Genomic DNA, 24,409 nt, shown 5'->3' on the forward strand with positions numbered 1-24,409 from the left:
CATCCCATCTCATGCATGGCTGCCAGTAATGGTCTACTGGGTGTCAGCTTTTATTGGCACGATACAAAGCAAGTGCCAAGGGCTGCTGCCTCCACTCCCCAAGCAGACTCGACCTCTGGATAAAAGCAAGCAAAATGCCTCAGTCGAGCACAGAAACATTGAAATGTTAGGCTGGAAAGAGGAAGTACAGTGGAGAGGGGAGGGACCGAGGGCAGAGTTCCATGGGGCTGCCGCGGCGCTTCGAACTTCTGCACATGGAGCGGGGGAGAGTTGGAAGAACTTCATATTGCAAACTCAAGGAATAGCAGGTAGAGTAACTTTCACGATGCTTGTTCACTTCGAACTAATTTAAAGCGCTTATTCGTATTTCTAAATAGTAAGAAAGGGCCTTACTCTTAAAAAATGAACTATGTAGCGGATTGGAAAACATTGTCCTGAAGTCTGGTGCAGGTGCGCGAGCGTCTGAAATCCTGTGATGCGAGTATTTGTATAGTGGCGCATGTAACGGATTTGACCAAAAAGTCAAGGGCAATTGTCATGTTTAATGAATGTTATACAATTTTGATCAGCATTGTAGTTAATATCAAACGCACCTAGGAAAATAATGGAATAATGGAAAATGTTCCTCTTTTCCCATACTCCTTTTTGGAGATTGCAGGAATTGCTCACAATTATCTTGACCATATAGAAGCATTAGGATATACTTCTTGCCATTGACGATTAAGCCTAAAATAATTATGGTTCATATTAAAACAAAAATACGTTTTTGTGGTTTGCAAGTTTTACATAGACTCCTTTCACTTTTCGTACCAGATCACCACCTGTTGCAACTGTGCGCATCCAGAATGAATATCTAATTATAACTATTTTACTTCATGTCATTCAAGCTGGAGTTCTTATTTCATAAATCCACTTCATATTATGACAAATCAAACGAAGTAGGCCTGAGTTAAAATAAACGCATAAACATTATATTAACACTCCTCAATGAAACCGCGGAAACTAATTAGCTATAACTAACTACGTAGCCTACAGTATAAAACACGTCATATGTTTCTCTGCTTTCTCAAAGTTACATGAAAAAGACACACACACACTTCGAAATTCTGTTTCAAGGTGCCCAAGACGTTCGCAATCATTGGTTCGTCTGAGCCGAATATAACATGTGTGTTGATAGTATTGGTGGGCAGGACTCAAGTAACGGTTAACATGTTGTGAAACTGACATTCAACAAAAACACCAATGGAAGATTCATTTTGAGAGAAAAATTGGGGAAACAAGTCCACAAAACTTCTCACACTTCTGTGCACTGGGACATATAATTCTACAAACCTTAACTCGTAGGTTATTATATTCCTATAACGTAGAACGATATAAATAAACAATGTAAAATCCAACTCAAGTCTAATTAATTTGGTTAAAAATAATAAGGTATATCATTGCTGCATTGTCCATTTTGTACTCACAAAGCATCAAAAGCAATGTGGATATGGTTTTAACTTGATTTAATGTGTTGATAACAATATTATCCATTTTGTTAACATAGCCTCCCACTGGGCAAAAACTGACTGACGCTTTCATTTGGATTGACCTTGTCAGTCTGTCATGGAAAGAGCAGGTGTTCTTAAAAAGTACTCACTTTTTTTCGGGCAGCTAAACACTTGCATTTCAATTTGATGGTAGTAGCCTACATACTTTTTCAAAGTTGACTTTAAAAACGAATCCAAAATGAAAAACACAACAACTAGTCAAATGTACTTGCCCTCATATGAAATCAATTTAGTATATTGAAATGACTATTAGTAAATCAAGCAATGACTTGCACCCCACCCCATAGCACAATTAGGACATTTTATGTATCTGCTTCTTCGGATTGAGGAGGGTTGAAATGCGGCAAACACATGCTTGTGGACACATCCACTTCCGTATTACTAGCAGACTGAGGAAGGGGTAAGCGAAAGAAAGACAGTTATTAAAATGATCGTCACTGAATACTAGTGTAATGAAGTGTGTCAGATGCAATTGAAGACCCTATAAGGAAACTCCTTTCGCTCCTGTAATGTAGCCATTCTAACCCTTACAATAGGTGCCCAAACATCTGCTCAGTAAAGATTATCATCTTTCAATTCATGGAGACACATTTCCTTAATTGCCAATGAGAAATCGCTCTAAAATGTTAAAAGATTACTGTTTTGACTGTTCATTATATTACGTGGTATAGTGTAGTAGGGCATGGTTCCCCAAATTGTGGGTTTGGAACCACAGGTGGGTCGCTGGTAAGGCATGAGCGAGTTATGGCACAAATATTGTTTTATTTAACACCGCAATGGATGAGGTGGGACTCAGTACACAAAATGTCATATCAATTTTTTAAATCTCAGTATCAAAATATATTAATCAAACTGATAACGTTGTATTTTAGGAAAAAAATGCCACAAAAGCCACTGTTCTTAATTTCTTGTCCAAATGAATGATTGGTTTTTGTATGCCATATGTCAAAAGGAATTTTCTGGAGAAACAAATTAGTATTTTCAAGTACAGTTTTGAATCACACTTCTCACAGAAGCAGCATATACTAATAATAGTTTGGGAACAAAAACATTTCTGTAAGAATACTTGATATGATACATTTCTTGTTTTAATTTTCACCAACAACAAAAACGTATGAAAAACTTAGCCTGATGTTCTATACCACCACCTAGATTGTATTGATTTTCATATATGACTGTTTTATTCATTCGTTTTAACCCCCATGTTATTTGCATATGTTTTTTGTTGATATTCCAACATTTAAGGATGAATATGAGTTGCTAGATTATAGTTTATGTTCTAAAACCCTGTCTGTCCGTTTTTACTTCCTCCCATTATCCAAAGTGTGCTGGTGTAGTCCACTTTGGCTGTTTAACGGTTTGGCTGTTTCAGTCTCCACCCTGCTCCCTTTCATGTGTTCGCACCCTGCTCTGCACAGCCCCTCCACCCCACCCCTCCATCCATCCATCCATCCATCCATCCACCCCCCATCCACCCATCCATCCACACACACACACACACACACACACACACACACACACACACACACACACACACACACACACACACACACACACACACACACACACACACACACACACACACACACACACACACACACACACACACACACACACACACACACACACAATCCCTTGAGTTAGGACTGAGGGTGTTGTGCACCCACAGCCCTCTTCCTGTCTCTCCTCCCCTTAGTTAGTGCACTCAAACCCACTGCCATGACTCTTCCTGCCCTTTATGAGGCACTTTCAGAAAGCAGCTGTTGCCGTTAGGGCCTTGTTTTGTCATACTGGACTTTAGAAGGTGGTGTCATTCTGGAATATTGTCTGAATGAAGCCATCCACAAAATATACAATATATTGAGAATCATCAACAAGGGAAAAAAACATTACAGCAAGAAATTCAACTAATTATCTTTTTTCACAAACGCCTGTGGTTTAAAATGAAACGTTACCGTGAGCCTTAGACAGGGAATAAAAGTATGGTGTGAAAAATGCTCCCCGTCCCCCAAAAAATGACTTGAATCTAGCATCAGCATACTAAAAGTAAGAACAGTGTCACTTCGGGTGAAAATACAACTTCCTGAATGTTCTCATGCACCTTGCTCTCCACATGCCTACACAACTCGCTTGTGGTTTAACATGGGAATGCATTTCTCACTTCTGTCAAAGTCCCCCACCAACACCATCAGTATTTCCCTTCGCACCATCTGCCCAGAAAAAAAGGGCACATGAGAATACCACCCCCTCTCGACCTCCAAACTCCAGATGCTAAAGAATGATGACGCAGGCATGGCCTCCTAGTCTTATATCGACACACACCAGCACGCAACACCCACTGCGCTTTCTGCGCCACATCTCCTGCACTAATGACCTCTGCCCTTCCCACCCCCTCGGCAACCCCCCCACCACCTCCCCCACGTGGGTCCTGGGTGTCTGTGGGTTGTGGAACCTCAGCCTCGACTCGCCTGTCCGCTGAACATTGTGCGTTGCGACAGCGGCGGGGGCTGCTTGGTGGCTTCCCACTATTTGTTCCAAATGTGTGGAGCCATCTGTCAGTAAAACAGGAAGGCCTAGGTTCCCCTTCTCCCTTGGGCTTGCTTCGCTATTTTAGGGAGCTTCACTTCTCCCTGTGTGGCTGGCTGGGCCGGGCAAGCGGCTCCACCAAGGGCCTTCTTGAAGTGGCGGTGCCGAGGCTGAGGCTGTTGTGCCCATCTGCTGCAGGCTTGAGGGGGATGCATTATTAATGGGGCCACGCGCACTGGTGACTCCTCAGATATGCAGCAGGCTCTGGCCAGGGGATGTGCTCTTCTTCACTAAACTGCCTCCTCTTGTGCGAGAGAAACTTACTTCGGGGCCCCTCGGCCTTCCTCTATCGATCTCTCTGTCCCTGGTTCTCTCTCTCCACTTTCGCTCTCTGGCACACTCCCTGTCTGTCTTGGTTCCCTCCCCTCTCTATCTCTGTATCGTCCCCCTCTCTATCTTTCTCTGTCTCGCTCTCTCTTTCCGGGTCCCGCTCTGCATCTCTCTCGGACTGTCTGTCTCCCTCTTCCTCTCTCTCTCTTTCATCCTCTCCTCTCTCTTTGTTTCTGATTGTGGCTCCTCTCGCACATGTCTGTGCTCGGGTAGTGGCGCGCTCAGCGATGCATGCTCAGTAAATTAGAGCGAACACGAGCGACGATAAGCTTGGCACGGGCAAACAGCCGCATCCTCAGTGACCTAGGGCCAGTTAATTTTCTGCTTAATTTTGCGGCAGTCAGTTTGCATTTGTGGATGATTACGTAGCAGGAAATTAACAATAAATAACAAATGTGGTCTGAAAGCCCCTTCCCAGCACCCCTATCACCATAGCCCATCATGCGGGGCCAAGCCACTCTCCCAGCCCGCCCTCTCTGTCAGACTTGTAATGAAAATGTCTGTAATTCTTTGTAATGTAATGTGGGGGACAGTGGTGTGTCTTTCGGTGTGACAAGAGTGATCTTGCCGGGGTGACGGAGTTGTACAGAGAGAGGTCACCCCTTTAGTCAGCTGTGGCTTTTTATAATGTTGTGTTTTTTCAGCCCTGCGGAGCCGTTGATTACATTTAAACACATCTACATCTCTGTGTCTCTCTATCCCATTAGAGTACCTGCACCGAATGGAGACGGAGGAGGCACAGGAGATGTCTCAGATGCCAGGTAAGAGCTTCTGTTTTCAGAACTGGTACTGTAGGAGCATGTCTGGTAGAACAGAGAAGCACAGCGTGAGTTGCACAGAGCCCAAGCTGAGTGGCACAGTCATACCACATGTAATGGATTATAGATCATTCTGGTTCTATCTTATGAGCAATAATGAACCATGTTCTGGTGACTAATGGGTTTGCTGGCGTTTCCCCATGTAGGCAGGGACAGCCCCCCTCCCAATGATGTGTCTGAGGAGAACGACGAGGCCATGCCCATCCCAGAGGACCTGTCTGCTAGCTCCAATCTGCAACACAACAACAGGGGTGACAAAGAAGGCATGGGTGAGTGACAGATCACATGAGTTTCACCGTGCTTCACCACTCCTACATCAGTAGGCCTATAAACCAGTTAAGTTGCTACACCTAGACCAGTATATCCATCAAGCCTTTACCTGTGTACCTCAAAACCTAGCCGTTTCCAGAGCACCTTCAGAAATATGTAAACCCTCAGGACAAAAGTAGTAAAAGTTGTTGCTAATAATAATGAAAATAATGATGATTTTTAAAATGATGTGGAAATACATGACGAATACATGAATAATTAACAATACATGTGTTTGTTACACCCGCCTACACTTAAAATAAATGTCAGCACTTTTTGTACATAGTCCTCCCCTTTTAGGGCACCAAAGGTATTGGGACAAATTCACTTATATGTGTATTAAAGTAGTCAAAAGTTTAGTATTTGGTCCCATATTCCTAGAACGCAATGACTACATCAAGCTTTGACTCTATACATTTGTTGGATGCATTTGCTGTTTTGTTTGGGTTGTGTTTCAGATAATTTTGTGCCCAATAGAAATGAATGGTAAATAATGTTTTGTGTCATTTTGGAATAACTTTTATTGTAAATAAGTATAAATATGTTTCTAAACACTTCTACATTCATGTGGATGCTACCATGATTACGGATACTCCTGAATGAATCGTGAATAATGAAAAGTAAGAAAATTACAGAGGCGTAAATATTATACCCCCCCCCCCCCCAAATGCTAACCTCTCACCATTACAATAACAGGGGAGGTTAGCATTTTTTTGGGGGGGGGGGTATGATATTTATGCCTCTGTAACGTTCTCACTCTTGCCATGACAGACTGACCAGGTGAATCCTCGTAAAACCTATGATCCCTTATGTCACTTGTTAAATCCACCTTAAATCAGTGTAGATGAAGGGGATGAGACAGGTCAAAAAAATATTTTTATGCCTTGAGACAATTGAGATATGGATTGTGTATGTGTGCTATTCAGAGGGTGAATGGGCAAGACAAAAGATTTAAGTCCCTTTGAACAGGGTATGGTAGTAGGTGCCAGGCGCACCGGTTTGAGTGTGTCAAGAACTGCAACACTGCTGGGTTTTTTGCGCTCAACAGTTTCACTTGTGTATCAAGAATGGTCCACTACACAAAGGACATCCAGCCAACATGACACAACTGTGGGAAGCATTGGCGTCAACATGGGCCAGCATTCCTGTGGAATTGTCTTGACACCTTGTAGAGTCCATGCCCCGACAAATTGAAGCTGTTCTGAGGGCAAAAGGGGGTGCAACTCAATATTAGGAATGAGTTCTTAATGTTTTGTACACTCAGCATAAGTGAATATGTCCCAATACTTTTAGGTCTCTTAAAATGGGGACTATGTACAAAATGTGCTGTAATTTCTAAACAGTCCACCTAATATGGATTAAAATACCCCCAAAATAAAGCTGACAGACTCTACAAAAAATCGGCACTTTAACCTCGTAGTCATTGTATAATTTCAAATCCAACGTGCTGAAGTACAGAGCCAAAACAACAACAACATTGTCACTGTCCCAACACTTTTGGAGCTCACTGCACATATCATAAAAACACATTTCTTAGTAACATAATTATTTTGTAAGTAACATAACATGTCGTAATGGCATCCCAACAAGCGGTTGCCACATGTAACAACAATCCCTTAGATCCACTCATTACTTGCAATCTGGCACTTAACCAAACATAGTTCTTTTGAACGTGCAATCTAAAAGTTACCGATGCATTTAGGTCATTGGCAGGAAAGGTTGCACATTTCTCCGATCCGTCTCATGATGTGCAAAACCTTAAGGAATGGCTAATGTGCCCTTGATATGAGGATGTTACTAAATTAAGCCAGGGAATATCATGGACATAATATTAACATTAGTTGATGTACACGTTTATTTCAACTCGGGACATGACTGGGATGTCAGGGGACACCAGGCAGCATTTACCACATGGAGTTTTGGAATTTGAATTGTTGCTTCATGAGAACATTTGTGGAAAGCACCCCTAGTGCTGCCCTACCTGCATGCAAGGTGAACCATATCATATTCTATGCCAAAAGTACAGTAGCTCATGCAACCAACAGCTACGGTATCTTTGTGGGATGTGTCGGTGATCCATTGTGATAACGACAATACACAGTAAGTGTTACTATAAATTGTGGTGTAAAATTAGAATGGTGTTCCTTCTGTATTAGCTCCAGATAGATGTGTGGTGTAGTGTACCATTGCACTTTGGAGGCGGCGCATGACAAACAACATGTCACAGCAGAGGAAACTGAAATAGGGTGTGCAAGAGTTTCCTGAGAAGAACTTGCCGTCAGTCAGTTTCAACACTCCAGGAGATAAAGACTTCAGGAGCAGAGTCAAGTTCAGAGTTCAGCACGGCACATCCCAGCGCATCGCACCACCGCACTGCTAACGCACCTGCAAACACACACACGCTTTCACTTCAACTGTCAAGCTTTTAACTCAGCTGCACGCATAGGGAACTCCAGCCCTTGCCAGCATGTCATAGTTTATGACAAGGATACCCATCGTCATGCACCAGGAATTTATTGTAACTGCCTTACCTATCATGAGGTACACATGTATCTTTATCAAGATTCACTTAGTTGATGTGAACACGTCTGTCAGCATTTGTCGCGGAGCAATCATCATAAGACATGATGAGGCTTTCACGTCCAGCAGCTGAGATTCCAAGGTTTATTCATGATCCACCAACTACTTCCTGATATTTTGGTCATAAATGCTCCTTTTTGGGGGGGGGGGGCTCTGTGCAAGTGTGCAGTTGAGCTAGAGATAGAAGAGTAGGCCATGGGAAACACAGGCCTATGCTGCTGTGGTTCGCCCTAGTCAGCCATGGCTTTCTCCATATGACTGTCTTTGTGGCTGAGCCTATGATTAGTCATTTCACTTGCCAGATTTTACATATTAGGAAAAACAGCTCAAATGACTCAAATCTTCACTGATGCACAATGGGGACTATGACTTAGAGATCACAGTCAGACAGTTTCGAATTTTTACGTGCGTTTCCTAAGTGAATTGAATGATATTTGTTGATCAATTTGGGAATCTCGTTACAGACATTATTCCATAGTACTTTCAACATGTTTTTGTAAATTCACTGAGAGGTCATGAGAGGTCATCAGTGACAAAAGTTACTGTGTTGTGTTCTTTGTTGAGTTTGTTTTTTAAGGACGGGTTGAATGATTCTTCATCTCTATCTCTGGTCTTACAGTATTTTGAAGAGGTCCTGAATCAGGAGAGAGGTCAGACTAAACATAGACAATAGTGTGTGTGTTTGTTGTATGTGTCGGTCTTTGAGTGTGAGTGAGTGTACGTGTGTGTGTGTGTATGTGTTGCTCTGCACTCCCTGAAGATCTAATCACCAGTGTGAGAGGAAGTGACTGTTATATCTATGCAGTGCATCGTTGGCTCGCTGATAAACCCCAAATGCATCAGGGAGTTATTATTATCTGTCAGGATCATGTGGTACAAAGGCTATGGGCCTGAAGTGCAGATCGCACACAGTGTAACTGAGACAGGGAGGCTGAAAGTATAACGGAAGCTCAAGACCTCAAAGCCAGGTTGCTTTTTGCAGTTTTCCATTCACTTTCCAAAGCTAGCATAGGTTCGTCCTACAAAGCGTCTCTAGGTTCATCCTACATTGCCTCACCATACAATTCAACAAGCGCAACAAGTATTCCCCTTGTGTGGGGAGTACAAGACATATCATCTCACAAGTATGCTTTACAAGTTGCCTTATTGAATTAAATTGTTAAAATATATATTTGGTCATTACAGTCACACAGACAGTAAAATGACATGTCACAGTAGGTCTTTCTGGTGACACAATTTCTCTTTCGCTATGAATCATTAGAGTTATTAAGTCTTCACGACAACCGTGTTAATTTCATCTCCGAGTGCTAAGCTTTTGAGTGCTCGAAAATTCAAGGCTAGTAGAAAAGTACACTTTGTTTTTGGTGCTCCTAATCAACACTGACACACTCATAGGAGTCATGTTCAGTGTGGCATTTCGGTGGTTTTACACACATGTGGTTGGTTCCACAGTGAAGCAAGCACACACTGGCCTATTTTCATCAGGCAGTGAGAAAAGAAGGTTACAGGAACCTCCAACAGGCTATTTCTACTTCCACACTAGATATCTAAGCCAACACCAATGGCTTGTTATCAGTTACCTGTGTTTCCTGTGTATTCTTTTTTTATACTGAACAAAAATTGATTTTACTGAGTTACAGTTCATAAAAGGAAATCAGTCAATTGCAATAAATTCATTAGGCCCTCATCTATAGATTTCATATGACTGGGCAGGGGTGAAGCCATGGGCCTGGGAGGGCATAGGCCCACCCAATGGGGAGCCAGGCCCAGCCGATCAGATTTAGTTTTTCTCCACAAAAGTGCTTTATTACAGACACATAGTCCTCAGCACTCCCCCCTCCCCCCCCACTCAGACGATCTCGTAGGTGAAGAAGCCGGATGTGGAGGTCCTGGGCTGGCGTGGTCACACATGGTCTGTGGCTGTGAGGCCGGTTGGACATACTGCCAAATTCTCTAAAACAACATTGGAGGCAGTTTGAATGTTAATTTCTACCGTTAATTATCTGGCAACAGCTCTGGTGGACATTCCTGCAGTCAGCATGCCAATTGCATGATCCCTCAAAACTTGAGACATCTGTGGCATTGTGTTGTGTGACAAAATGTTTTTATTGTCCCCAACACAAGGTGCACCTGTGTAATGATCATGCTGTTTAATCAGCTTATTGATATGCCACACCTGTCAGGTGGATGGACTATCTTGCCAAAGGAGAAAGAGGGATGTAAACAAATTTGTGCACAACAATTGAGAGAAATACGCTTTTTGTGCGTATGGAAAATGTCTGGGATTTTTTATTTCAGCTCATGAAACATGGGACCAACACTTTGAATTTATATTTTTGTTCAGTATAGCTTGTGAATTTAGAAATGTAGCGTCTCTTTTATACCAATGTATCAAATCAATGAAGCTGGAGCTGTTACTAAGTAAACTCAGCAAAAAAAGAAACGTCTCCTTTCAGGACCCTGTCTTTCAAAGATAATTTGTAAAAATCCAAATAACTTCACAGATCTTCATTGTAAAGGGTTTAAACACTGTTTCCCATGCTTGTTCAATGAACCATAAACAATTCATGAACATGCACCTGTGGAATGGTCGTTAAGACACTAACAGCTTACAGACGGCAGGCAATTAAGGTCACAGTTATGAAAACTTAGGACACTAAAGAGGCCTTTCTACTGACTCTGAAAAACATCAAAAGAAAGATGCCCGGGGATCCTTCTCATCTGCGTGAATGTGCCTTAGGCATGCTGCAAGGAGGCATGAGGACTGCATATGTGGCTAAGGCAATACATTGCAATGTCTGTACTGTGAGACGCCTAAGACAGCGCTACAGGGAGACAGGACTGACAGCTGATCGTCCTCGCAGTGGAAGACCACGTGTAACAACACCTGCACAGGATCGGTACATCCGAACATCACACCTGCGGGACAGGTACAGGATGGCAACAACAACTGCCCGAGTTACACCCGGACGCACACCCGGACGCACAATCCCTCCATCAGTGCTCAGACTGTCCGCAATAGGCTGAGAAAGGCTGGACTGAGGGCTTGTAGGCCTGTTGTAAGGCAGGTCCTCACCAGACATCACCGGCAACAACGTTGCCTATGGGCACAAATGGGTCGCTGGACCAGACAGGACTGGCAAAAAATGCCCTTCACTGACAAGTTGCGGTTTTGTCTCACCAGGGGTGATAGTCGGATTCGAGCTTATTGTCGAAGGAATGAGCATTACACCGAGGCCTGTACTATAGAGCAAGATCGATTTGGAGGTGGAGGGTCCGTCATGGTCTGCAGCGGTGTGTCACAACATCATCGGACTGAGCTTGTTGTCATTGGCAATCTCAACGTTGTGCATTACAGGGAAGACATCCTCCTCCCTCATGTGGTACCCTTCCTGCAGGCTCATCCTGACATGACCCTCCTGCATGACAATGCCACCAGCCATACTGCTCCTTCTGTGCATGATTTCCTGCAAGACAGGAATGTCAGGGTTCTGCCATGGCCCGCGAAGAGCCCGGATCTCAATCCCATTGAGCACGTCTGGGACCTGTTGGATCGGAGGGTGAGGGCTAGGGCCATTCTCCCCAGAAATGTCCGGGAACTTGCAGGTGCCTTGGTGGAAGAGTGGGGTAACATCTCACAGCAAGAACTGGCAAATCTGGTGCAGTCCATGAGGAGGAGATGCACTGCAGTACTTAATGCAGCTGGTGGCCACACCAGATATTGACTGTTACTTTTGATTTTGACCACCCCTTTGTTCAGCGACATTATTCCATTTCTGTTAGTCACATGTCTAGTTCTTTAACTTCCAAGTAAAGTGAATAAGCCCAGGGTTTTGTCATGGAAAGTCTCTGGAAAGATACCTGAGCTTCAGTGCTCTACACCAACCCTCATGTTGTCGCTCTGGCCCCTCTCTTACTCACTTTTACATAGCTGAGGTAGACAGCACTGAACCTAGCAAGGCAGAGGGAACTACTACTGCTGTGGTGCAGCTTCTCAGAGATATACAGTATGGGGAAATTGCGACAAAATTGGGGATGGGAAGAAGCTCCCGAGTGGCGCAGCGGCCAAAGGCACTACATTTCAGTGCTAGAGGCGTCACTACAGACACCCTGGTTCAAATCCAGGCTGTATCACAATTGGCAGTGATTGGGAGTCCAATAGGATGGCATACAATTGGTCCAGCGTCGTCTGGGTTTGGATGGTGTAGGCCATCATTGAAAATAAGAATTTGTTCTTAACTGACATGCCTTGTAAAAAAATTAAAGGGTTTTTACTTTATCTCATGTTTGTCACACAGTCACACATCCTGATTTACTTGTTTTGGGAAGCAAGTGTCAAATCACACAGAGAAGGACAAACAATGAGAGCAATAAAACAACTACAATTAATCTCTAAATCTGCCTCTGTCAACGCCAGACATTTATGTCAAATTAACAATAATTATAAACCTGGTAGTTTGTGTTCTCGATGCTGATTGGCTGAAATAGCATTTCAGCTGTGTGTATATCAGACAATATGACACGGGATGATGCAAAAATTCTTGTTTAGTGTTCTATTTACAATGGTAACCAGTTAATAATAGCAATAAGCCACCTCAGAGTTTGTGGTATATGGTCAATATACCACGGCTAAGGGCTGTATCCAGGACACACCTGGGGTTTTTCATTCAAGGGTTTTTCTTTATTATACTATTTTCTACATTGTAAAATAATAGTGAAGACATCAAAACTATGAAATAACACATATGAAATCATGTAGTAGCCAAAAAAGTGTTAAACAAACCCAAATATATTTTATATTTGAGATTCTTTAAAATAGCCATGCTTTGCCTTGATGACAGCTTTGCACACTCTTGGCATTATCTTTACCAGCTTCATAAGGAATGCTTTTCCAACCGTCTTGAAGTAGTTCCCACATATGCTGAGCACTTGTTGGCTGCTTTTCCTACACTCTGCAGTCCAACTCATCCCAAGCCATCTCAATTGGGTTGAGGTCGGGTGATCATCTGATGCAGCACCATCCCTCTCCTTCTTGGCCCTTACACAGCCTGGAGGTGTTGTTTGGGTCATTGTCCTGTTGAAAAACAAATTATAGTCTCACTAAGCGCAAACCAGACAGGATGGCATATCGCTGCATAATGCTGTGGTAGCCATGCTGGTTAAGTGTGCCTCAAATTCTAAATAAATCACCAGCAAAGCACCCCCACACCTCTTCCTCCATGCTTCACGGTGGGAACCACACATGTGGAGATCATCCGTTCACCTACTCTGCGTCTCAAAAAGACACGGCGATTGGAACCGAAAATCATTCAAATCAGACCAAAGGACAGATTTCCACCAGTTTAATGTCCATTGCTCGTGTTTCTTGGCCCAAGCAAGTCTCTTCTTCTTATTGGTGTCCTTAAGTAGTGGTTTCTTTGCAGAAATTCGACCATAAAGGCCTGATTCACGCAGTCTCCTCTGAACAGTTGATGTTGAGATGTGTCTGTTACTTGACCTCTGTATAAAAGCGTTTATTTGGGCTGCAATCTGAGGTGCAGTTAACTCTAATGAACTTATTTTCTGCAGCAGAGGTAGCTCTCGGTCTTCCTTTCCTGTGGCGGTCCTCATGAGAGCCAGTTTCATCATAGCACTTGATGGTTTTTGCGACTGCACATGAAGAATCTTTCAAAGTTCTTGGAATTTTCCAGATTGACTGACCTTCATGTCTTAAAGTAATGATGGGCTGTTGTTTCTCTTTGCTTATTTGAGCTGTTCTTGCCATAACATGGACTTGGTCATTTACCAAATAGGGCTATCTGCTGTATAACACCCCTACCTTGTCACAACACAACTGATTGGCTCAAACACATTAAGAAGGAAAGAAATTCGACAAATTAACTTTTCACAAGGCACACCTGTTAATTGAAATGCATTCCAGGTGACTACCTCATGAAGCTGGTTGAGAGAATGCCAAGAGTGTACAAGGCTTTCATCAAAGCAAAGGGTGGCTACTTTGAAGAATCTCAAATAGATATTTGATTTGTTTAACTCTTTTTTGGTTACTGCATTATTCATTGTGTGTTATCTCATAGATTTGATGTCTTCACTATTATTCTACAATGTAGAAAATAGTAAAAATAAAGATAAAACCCTTGAATGAGTAGGTGTGTCCAAACTTTTGACTGGTACTGTAACTCACACACACACACACACACACACACACACACACACACACACACACACACACACACACACACACACACACACACACACACACACACACACACACACACACACACACACACACACACACACACACACACACACTTTAACAAAGCACATTTTTTGTGTGTGTGACTACTGATCAATTAATTTATACATTCATAATTAGTAGGTTTTGTTATCGGTTTTAAAAAATCTTTCTTATTTTTGTACTTAGTGTATTGTACATTGTTTTCATATAAGCCCTTGGGCTTCCAACCACACCTGCACACCGTTAAATGTTTTATTACATTTTTTCTGTATTGTTGTCTATCACTTGTTTTCTTTGATGCAAATAAATAAGTGAAATCCCAAACGAGCCCCCAAATATGTTACAAGTTTTATGCATTACATTAACCGAACAACAAACCCATAGAAGGTACTAACATATTTTTCTCTCATTACTGTAATCATGTAGAAGTTGGAAAATGGTTGTATTCATGTTGTAGCCAACCACCCAGTCATCTTCACGTCTATTGTTCTGCCTGACCTGTAGGCCTAACATGTTTGGAGACATGCAGGCCTTAATTCAGCATCTGCGGTTATTGAAAATATGCTCTTCACAGTTATCATTGCCTCTCTGCCTGGGGGTGCTCTCTCTCTCTTTCTGTTCTATTTCGTGCCTTTCTGCTTTCATCTAGCTAGCTTCCTTTGTATTCTATGGGCGTGTGGTTTGTGTTCTCTTCACCTCGCCTGCTCAGTGGAAAGACATGTAGGCTATGTGTCCAATTGCAAAGTGACAACAGGGCAACAGCCAAAATGTTGTAAGGCGAGGGAGGAGCCTTATGCTGCCCTGGACTTACAGTATTTCAGCAGTTAGCATAATATAACAAATTCTAACATGAATTGTTCTTTGGTCAATCCACTGTCACCAATGTGATGTTTAATTTGATTATTTGAACAGTTAACATAGTACTGTATACCAAATGCTGATTTTATCCAGTATCACCAAGATGGTGGTGTTAGGTGGATAATGAAGTTGTGTTTGAGAGCAACAGAAAGTCACTGTGTTCACTCCAGTTGCCTTTCCGCTTTCACTGGATGAATCATGCGTTATGGAAGCTTGTTCCCTCCAAGTGTCAGTGAAAACAAGCGTCCTGCAAAAATACTCAAGTTTCAGTTACACCGTTTTACAATTCCTTGTCTGTGCTTCCCTTTCTGTCACTTCTCCATAATTCTTGGTATTTTGGTTAGGCAGGCCTTGTTTCTGAAGCTTCCCCTTTTTCCGCTATAGATTCCTATAATTCATTATTTCCACTTGTTCCTCTTTGGGTGTACCAACAAGGTAGACACATGAGGAAATCAGCCACCATGAAATGCAAATGAGGTTGAGGGGTTTGCAAGGTTTCAAATGTTTACTCCCTCCAATATTTAATCAGGCACTTGTCGTCACATTTCCTTTTACACTCGCTCCTTTAAAACGTGTGCTTATTGAGACGATAAATGTTGATTAAAATGATTTCCATGCCATAGTCTGGTTACAAAGCCATTGAAAAGAATGACAACAGTTATGCAAACCCGGCGCCAGGATGAAGTGACTATGGGGGCAGTTGAAATCGATATTAGTTCCAACGTCTAGTTTTGATATACATTTGGTTGAGTTGTCAACTAACGTGAATTCGACATGAAATCTACAAAACATTTCACCATGTCATTGGATTTAGCTTAAAAGTTGGGTGAAAAAAATACAATATTTCTTACTTTGATGACTTAAAAAAAAATCCAATCAGTTTTCCACATTGATTCAACATCTTAACATTGATTTTTTGTTGTTGAAATGACGTGGAAACAACGTTGATTCAATCAGTTTTAGTCTGTGTTCAGATAGTGTTTTTAAGTTATCGTTTTATGTGTGTGTGTGTGTGTGTATGTGCATGCGTGTTTGTGTGTGCGTTTATCATAGTTTGTTGGTCTGGTTGACACCGCTGCCATCCTTAGTTTCACACGGCTTCCTGTGTCTCTGTTTCCTGTTTATCTTGCTGTCATTTTTCACAGAAGAGTGATGATGAGAGATGCAGTATATAGTTTCCCCATCTTCATAAGCAAAAGTTTAAAACAAATATATATTATTCATCTGTTATGTTTGATCTGGAACACTGATCACAAGAACCTACTGCATGAGTTCAGCAAATTTGTTTCAAAGTTTTGTCCTAGTGTACTCATCCAATAAAGTTGAATTGAGGATTGCTGCACAGAAAGTGCTGATTTAAATGCTCTCACGCCGCAATTAACTATTCCTATCAGTAAGTTAATTGGAGGTGAGGCATGCTCTCACAGGTGTTCATAGACCTCATAGACTAAAACAACCAGTCAAGTAGAGGGAGACATAGACACATGCCCTTAAACTAAAAAGTCACATATTGTCCCATAGAAAGTCAAAGATTTACATCTAGTCAAATAGTAATATAGTAATGTACTTATATTTCTACACAGTTAGGTAGGCTATAGCCCCCCAGAAACATGTTCCTATTCTAAACAGTGGCCCACTGCCCTCTTTTCCAGCCTGTAACATTAAAGTTGAGGCTCGCAGTGACGAGGAGAATGGGCTCGCCATTGACATGATGATGAATGGCGAGGAGGAGGAGGAGTGTGCGGAAGACTTGCGCGTGCTCGATGCCTCGGGGGCCAAAGTGAACGGCTCCCATGCAGGCGGCCCCGACAGCAAGGGCCCCTACTCCTCGGCTGGGGGTATCCGCCTGCCCAACGGGAAGCTCAAGTGTGATATCTGTGGGATAGTTTGCATTGGCCCCAATGTGCTGATGGTGCACAAGCGAAGCCACACTGGTAAGCCATCCGCGATACTCATCGCCCTTACTTTGCACCCACGCTCACTGGTAGCCTTACAGAGAGATTATGTGTATGTGGGGTAGAGAAGAGGAGATGGATTCTGTCAGTGTCTTTATCTTTACTTGAGACACTGAGAGCAGTAGACAGAGCACTGTTAGGGTTAGACTGTGTTCTTATGTCTTGTTCCAAAGTTGCCTACAGAGCATGAGTTATAGGCTTCAACACAAGTAATTGGAGTTTCACACTATTTTAGAGTCCGCCATTTACTTGGAAATCTAAAATGGTAATTACATGCTTATCACCCAATAAATATGTTTTTGAATATTTGACCACTAAGTACCACTAAGTATGTATGCTATGCTAACGTGCTAGGCATCCACCGATTGTGTTTAATTCAATGAGATAAGCACCAGGAGCTGCAAACTGTTACCATGCCATTTCTCCATAATTGAGGTGCAATGAAACAGTTGAATACTTGTTTTGTAAAAGTTATTAATTAAACAATTGGAGCTATTTGATGATGGCAGAGCTTAACGTGAGTAGATAATGTGTTATTAAACATTCTGTTGAGTTTTTTATGTGGATAATATATAGCTTTCATTGGTTTGGATTAGTTTCAGAGGCATATTTTCCCATAGTTACTGTGCTATAGTCATTATATTGGTCTATAATGCTGTAAAGGGATGTTTTAGACTGAAATATTGAAATATAGTCAAGTATGTCATCTGTCATTTGTAGTATCTACACTATATTCTGTATGGGTGACTGAGGAAGCCACGATACAATTATCATTCTCTGAGTGTTCTTTTAAATTATCACGTGAGAGAAGTGGCTCGTGATCTATTTGTTGTGTGATAAGATTGAAAAAGTATGATGAATATAATCCCTAAACATGCCCTTATATCACAGTTGAAAAACAGGATATCTGCAGCAATTAAATGGAATCTCCACAAAATGGCAATTATCTGAGTATTACAAGTTTTTCAAAATTCAGAATTGATATTCTATTGTAATGAACCCAAACCAGTGGCGGGGAACATTTTTCAAAAAGGCACTTAACTGTCAAGCTTTAGAAACTAATGAAACCCAAAATGGAAGAAAGGAACACTAGACTAATGTAAATGCAAAATAACATATAATAAAATATATAATGAAGTGCCTCCTATTTAAATAGAAAATATTCTGTGGTGTCTCTGCTCCTGAAATGCATTTTTAATGAGTTTGCTTTTTTCTATCTTTTTGCTGCTTCACTGGTAACTCTTATTTTATGGGGCCTTTTGAGAGAAAAAAGCCATATTAAAACCTTCTCACAGAATGCCACAACACTCAGAGAGGCTAGATATTGGTTTATTCCAGAACCACTGATCAGGAAGACTGGCTCTCAACACAAAGTGTTTCCTTCACTTTATTCAAATGAGCTTGAATTTGCATTGTGATGGGCTGCTCTTATTTTAGAGACGAAGAAGAGAAGAAAAAAAAAAGAAGAGATTTTCTGATCAAATTGACCCAGGCACTGGTGCATTACGGAACTGGCAGCCTGAGTCTGAAAGGCTCTTGTTCGATCAGAGCGCCATTCGGCTCCGAGGTTCAGGGCCAGGGAGTGCACGGAGGAATGGAGTGTCACTCCGCTCTCAAACCCTCCTAGTCTGGTTGATTGGGCTGCGCTCAGAGTTCCTCCATCATTCACTGTGTTCTAGTGCTTGGGAGTCTTGTAGTACAGTGACCCCACATCCACATCCACAGTGGTGCTATTGGTGGAGATGGTTTAGTTCTTGCATCCAGATAGCAAAATTCAGACAATGGCTTTATACCTGGCCCGTTATTCTCTGAAGAGAGGCTGTTCTCGTTGAGCCGAGCCGACATTGTTGCGGCTCAAAGCAAAATGACAAACTCAGAATGGTTTATAAACCGATACAAATTACAAAATCGGTCCATCTCATACTGTACGATGACAAAAGAGAAAGCACGTTCATACATTCCCCACACACTGTCAACACTTTGCATTAACCCTCGATTATATAAAAGATAGAATTCCATTCATATAGGCCTACTCTTACAAATAAAATACTAATCTACTGTAATGTACATTATTGTCATTTTGTGTCTGAGCTCATAAAACAAGATTTTGCTGAAAATATTCCTATTTTCTACATGATAATATTTACATACCTCACAAAGACACCTACACTGCAGTCATGTATTTGTGAGATTACAAAAGTGTGCTTGTTAGCGAAAAATATGCAAACACTAATTTGCAATGAGCCAATGACATTTAAAGTGTTGATACATACTGTAGATGAGTGGCAGCTGCTCCTGTGTGCTGGCCCTAACAACCTGCTGTGGGGTGTTTCTTGTCCTCAGGAGAGCGTCCATTCCAGTGCACCCAGTGTGGCGCTTCCTTCACCCAGAAAGGCAACCTGCTACGTCACATCAAGCTCCACTCGGGAGAGAAGCCCTTCAAGTGTCACCTGTGCAACTATGCCTGTCGCAGGAGAGACGCCCTCAGCGGTCACCTGCGTACCCACTCTGGTGAGTTAGGAGGATAGGATTAGTGGTCAGTGTGCTGTGGACATTAGGGCACACAGCATTTGAAAAGGTTTTGAAACGGGGGAAAAAATGGACCATGTAGTCCATGAAGTCCCTCCCTGTTTCAGTCCAATTTCTCCCATTTAGGGCCTAATCAACTTTCCATGTGGTGGTACTTACCCAGTGGAATTGTGAGGGAACACCTGCCCTGTACTCTGTGGTCTTAGTGTGGAGTGGGAACCATCCCGCTGGGCACACACTGGTTGAATCAACATTGTTTCCACGTCATTTCAATGAAATTAAGTTGAATCAAGGAGGAATAGACGTTGAATTGACGTCTTTGCCCAGTGGGATATCTGTCATCTGCAAAGAAATGATTATAAAACCATTACATTTATTATGTCAATGAAACATGGGACTGGGTCTTTTGGAGAATGAAAAAGAATGCCATTGTTATAACTCAAAATACAACATATACATACATGCACACCACTCACAATATGGAGAGTACAATGGACATCTAACATACTTGAAAATTGCTCTCAATTAAAAGCTGTCAATACTCACTGCTGTCACTTCTTGCAGTTGGAAAACCCCACAAGTGTGCCTACTGTGGGCGGAGCTACAAGCAGCGTAGCTCTCTGGAGGAACACAAGGAGCGGTGTCACAACTACCTCCAGTGCATGGGGCTGCAGAACAGCATCTATACAGGTTAGTTGGTGTCAGTCTCTCACCTCCACCCACACTGTTGACCTACTTTGAACTTGGCTACTCGTCACCACTCAGGACTCTCTCTGGTAGCAACATTAATGCACCAACAATGTTGAAATTGCAACAATACTTCAACAGGTCAGACTCGATTTTAATGACATTTATCTGCAGAATAAATGTTTCTCTTCAGATGCAAGGCTTCCATAATATATTGGAGTGCTCATATCCAGTTATTCTAAAGGGGAAAACACTTTATTCAGTAAGGAAATGTGGTAAAAAAGTGGCAGCTTATTTTCTTGGATGGCGGACAGGTCTTCAAGTTTTACTACTTCATTCTGTGAATCCATGAACCATAAATAAGAGCGTGTCATTTTTTCCTGTAATCTTTTCAGTTCATGTTTTGTTAAAAATGTATTGACAGTTCTGCTAAAATCTTATAATAATTTTCTGAATGTGGAACATGGCTTAAAGTGAAATAAATATAGTAAGATAATGTAGCTTTTGCTCACATAAAAATACCTCTTCATACAAAGGAAAGATCCATTGTGGGCGGATGTACATGTAGCCTACTGAACTGACAACCTTAGGAAGTGGGGCAAGAGTGCAGAGGTTAAGAAGAGGAAATTATGAGAAGGGTTGATCACTCTGCTTTGCTTAGTCAGTAAGGCCAATGTATACCAGCTGCAGCACGTCTGTCAATAAAGGCCTCCTCATCATTGTGCCATGTATCTACAGTCAGGGAGGGATGCTTCAGCAAATTGTAGAAAGATCCTGTTGTACAGTAATTCTACTTTTTATCAGGTCAGATTTGACTACTTTGATTCTGAAACCTACTTTTCTGTCTTGCTTTCCAGTAGTAAAGGAAGAAAGCAACCAGAATGAGCAGAGGGAAGACTTAAGCCAGATGGGATCTAAGAGAGCCTTGGTGCTAGACAGACTAGCTAATAACGTAGCCAAACGTAAGAGCACTATGCCACAGAAGTTTGTAGGTAAGGGATAAAGTCTTCTACCTTCGCATACTAACAAACATGTAAGGCACAGGACTTAGGTTCCAATTGTCAGAATTGTGTATTTCAGTTCGATGCATTCTGATTTGCTTCCTTTGCGCTGCAGAATAAGCTATTTTTAAAAAACAGCGCATATTCAGCAGTGCCTGGAATCTGCATATCATTATAACAATGTTTGAGCTTTATTTAAGTTGAGCAAAGAGAATATTTTCATTGATTTCAACTTGATCCTTTCCCTTGGTGTATTATACATTTATCTGAAGATTACCCTTTCTTAAATTAACAATGAAAATATATTTACAAAACATGTCAGAAATAACAACTAAAACTAAGTAATAAGCCATGAGAAAAAATGCAAAGAATGGAATATTCTAAATAAGGAGAATCACTTTTCAATATGTCAAACGTGACCAATAAATTGACCACTAGAACCACAATTAAACATAAGTCTTTGTAATGTTTGATATCAGGAAACTGAGTTTTTAAAATTTGAATTGCAGTCTAACATTGGTATTCATCTGTTTTCTCTTTCTAACCCTCAGGTGAGAAACGCCTCTCCGACATCTCCTTCGAGGGTGGCCCGGGAGAACTGATGCAGCCTCATGTCATCGACCAGGCCATCAACAGTGCCATAAACTACCTGGGTGCCGAGTCACTCCGACCGCTCATCCAGACCTCCCCAACCTCCTCTGACATGGGGGCCATGGGCTCCATGTACCCCCTCCACAAGCCCCCTGCAGAGGGCCACGGCCTGTCAGCCAAGGACAGTGCAGCCGAAAATCTTCTGTTGCTCGCGAAGTCCAAGTCAGCCTCCAGCGAGAAGGACGGCTCCCCCAGCCACAGTGGCCAGGATTCCACCGACACGGAGAGCAACAATGAAGAGAGGACAGGTGTCGGGGCCTCGGGCCTCATCTACCTGACCAACCACATCACGTCCGGGGTACGTAATGGCGTGCTGCCCCTTGGGAAGGAGGAGCAGCAGCGGCAGTACGAGGCCATGCGGGCCAGTATCGAGATTGCCTCGGAGGGGTTCAAGGTGCTGAGTGGAGAGGGGGAGCAGGTGAGGGCATATCGCTGTGAACACTGCCGCATCCTCTTCCTAGACCATGTGATGTACACCATCCACATGGGCTGCCATGGCTTCCGAGACCCCTTCGAGTGCAACCTCTGTGGCCACCGCAGTCAGGACCGTTACGAGTTTTCGTCACACATGACCCGGGGGGAGCATCGCTACTGAGTTGCCAACTGAACACACACTTACTCATGAACATACACATGTAGTGAACACACACACACACGATTTTTATACATTGTCAAGAAATTGCATGTTGAAGAACAAGGCTAATTAATGTGTATTTCACATGTTCAGGAGGAAAAATAAACTATTCCTCGATCTGCTTTTTAAGAAAACAAAAAGGTGTTCAAATAACTGAACAAACAACTTAAAAAATTATTGTGCCTCAGCAGTAAGTATCATGTGTCACATACTGTATAGTTTGAAGTCATTGATCTACCCTTTGATGTCTGTGTACATTAAATACATGTCTGTTTTCTGATAGCCTACCTGGACAGGAATATCTGTATATTTTATTCTAAAGAATACAATCATGCAAGAAATGTGTCTTTTAAATGGCAAGGTATTGCTTGACATTTAAGTTATAACTTTACAATGTTATTCGTCACTATAATAACCTATTTGAATCCCACCCAAGGACATTTTGCTCCTTATTTTACTTAAATGTAACAGTTTATTTTAAACTTCTCTTTTTTTTATATGAACTTTTTATATATTATTTATGCCGTGTACACATGCATGTGTTTCTTTTGGTAATTTATTACAGTTGGTGTTAGGGTTTCCTGTTTGATTCGTTTAGTTCAAACATTCCCTACCATTAATCAAATGTGATACATTAATTTGAGTTGAATAAATGACCGAACCATGTGTTTTTACTGAAAGATGTTTGTTTGATATCAAGTACGGATGGGATTCGGTTTTGTCCCAGCTTTTTACCTCGGAGGCAAAGAAAATGTTACTCTCAATTTGGACTAAACTTTTAAAAAGTCTTTTCACTCATATATCATGCTTGCAAAATATCAATAAAGGATATTTTACATACACAAAAATAACACTGATATGTTATTCTTTCATAGTAAGCTTCACCGGGATTACATTATATACCTGTTCAAATATTTTCAAGGATACTTCAAAAGAAGGTTGTACTGTATTTTCCTACTGGAGGAAATGGACAACGTGTCACACTATTCCATTTCTACCCCTGGATATTTGAATGACAATCCATAGTAGTTATTCAAAGCAATTCATAAATCATTAGGTTGCAACATCTGGCACATTAATACATTTGACTTTTAATGTAAATGATCTAACAATATCCCATGGAATAGATAACGGTGTTTGCGCTATATCATTGTGTTTACTTGATAGCTACCTACACAAATAGCTAGCTAGAACAAAGTGTTAATAAGATTTTAAAAAATAATTTAAAAGATTTAAAAGCAATACAAATAAAAGTTATCCCGTAGGCATCTACAGAGGGAGCTAAGAGCTGTGTTGTCAGTCATTTCCCAGCAACTTCAGTAAAAATATAGCCTAGGCAAAGCTACAAGTATAGTACATGACCCAAAACATGAGTGGACAACCTTCTCAATTCTTTCATTACCAAACCATGCTGCCATGATAACCAAATGGCTAAATAAATTGATAGAAATACAGAAATGTAATTGCACTTTCTCGAACTTTCCTAAATCGTTAAGTCCACAATACGCCAGTCATTCAAAATGTAGCTGCTAATGGTCAAGGAAAAACTGAGTGAATGATTGACATGTATATTCCTGGTAAATATTTATATATATTTTTTAAGTAAAAACATTGTTGCCAATTTAATTCATGATGAATAAATGAATACTTTGTGTATTTAAAGTGCACATTAGACACTTTACATGG

At 41.6% G+C, this 24,409-nt stretch overlaps 1 protein-coding gene across 1 annotated transcript; it reads left to right on the plus strand.

The window, feature by feature from the left end:
* On the plus strand, positions 1-23,389 carry ikzf1 (IKAROS family zinc finger 1 (Ikaros)). The gene is given in 9 exon segments (XM_071392728.1): positions 1-95; positions 97-308; positions 5,174-5,227; positions 5,431-5,553; positions 16,919-17,200; positions 19,565-19,732; positions 20,315-20,440; positions 21,295-21,429; positions 21,990-23,389. Coding segments are annotated over 9 exon segments (1,875 nt in total). The 5' UTR covers positions 1-15; the 3' UTR covers positions 22,685-23,389.
* The last annotated feature ends 1,020 nt before the right edge of the window (positions 23,390-24,409 follow it).

Source organism: Salvelinus alpinus, chromosome 3 (assembly GCF_045679555.1).
Source record: "Salvelinus alpinus chromosome 3, SLU_Salpinus.1, whole genome shotgun sequence".
Taxonomy (NCBI): Eukaryota; Metazoa; Chordata; class Actinopteri; order Salmoniformes; family Salmonidae; genus Salvelinus; species Salvelinus alpinus.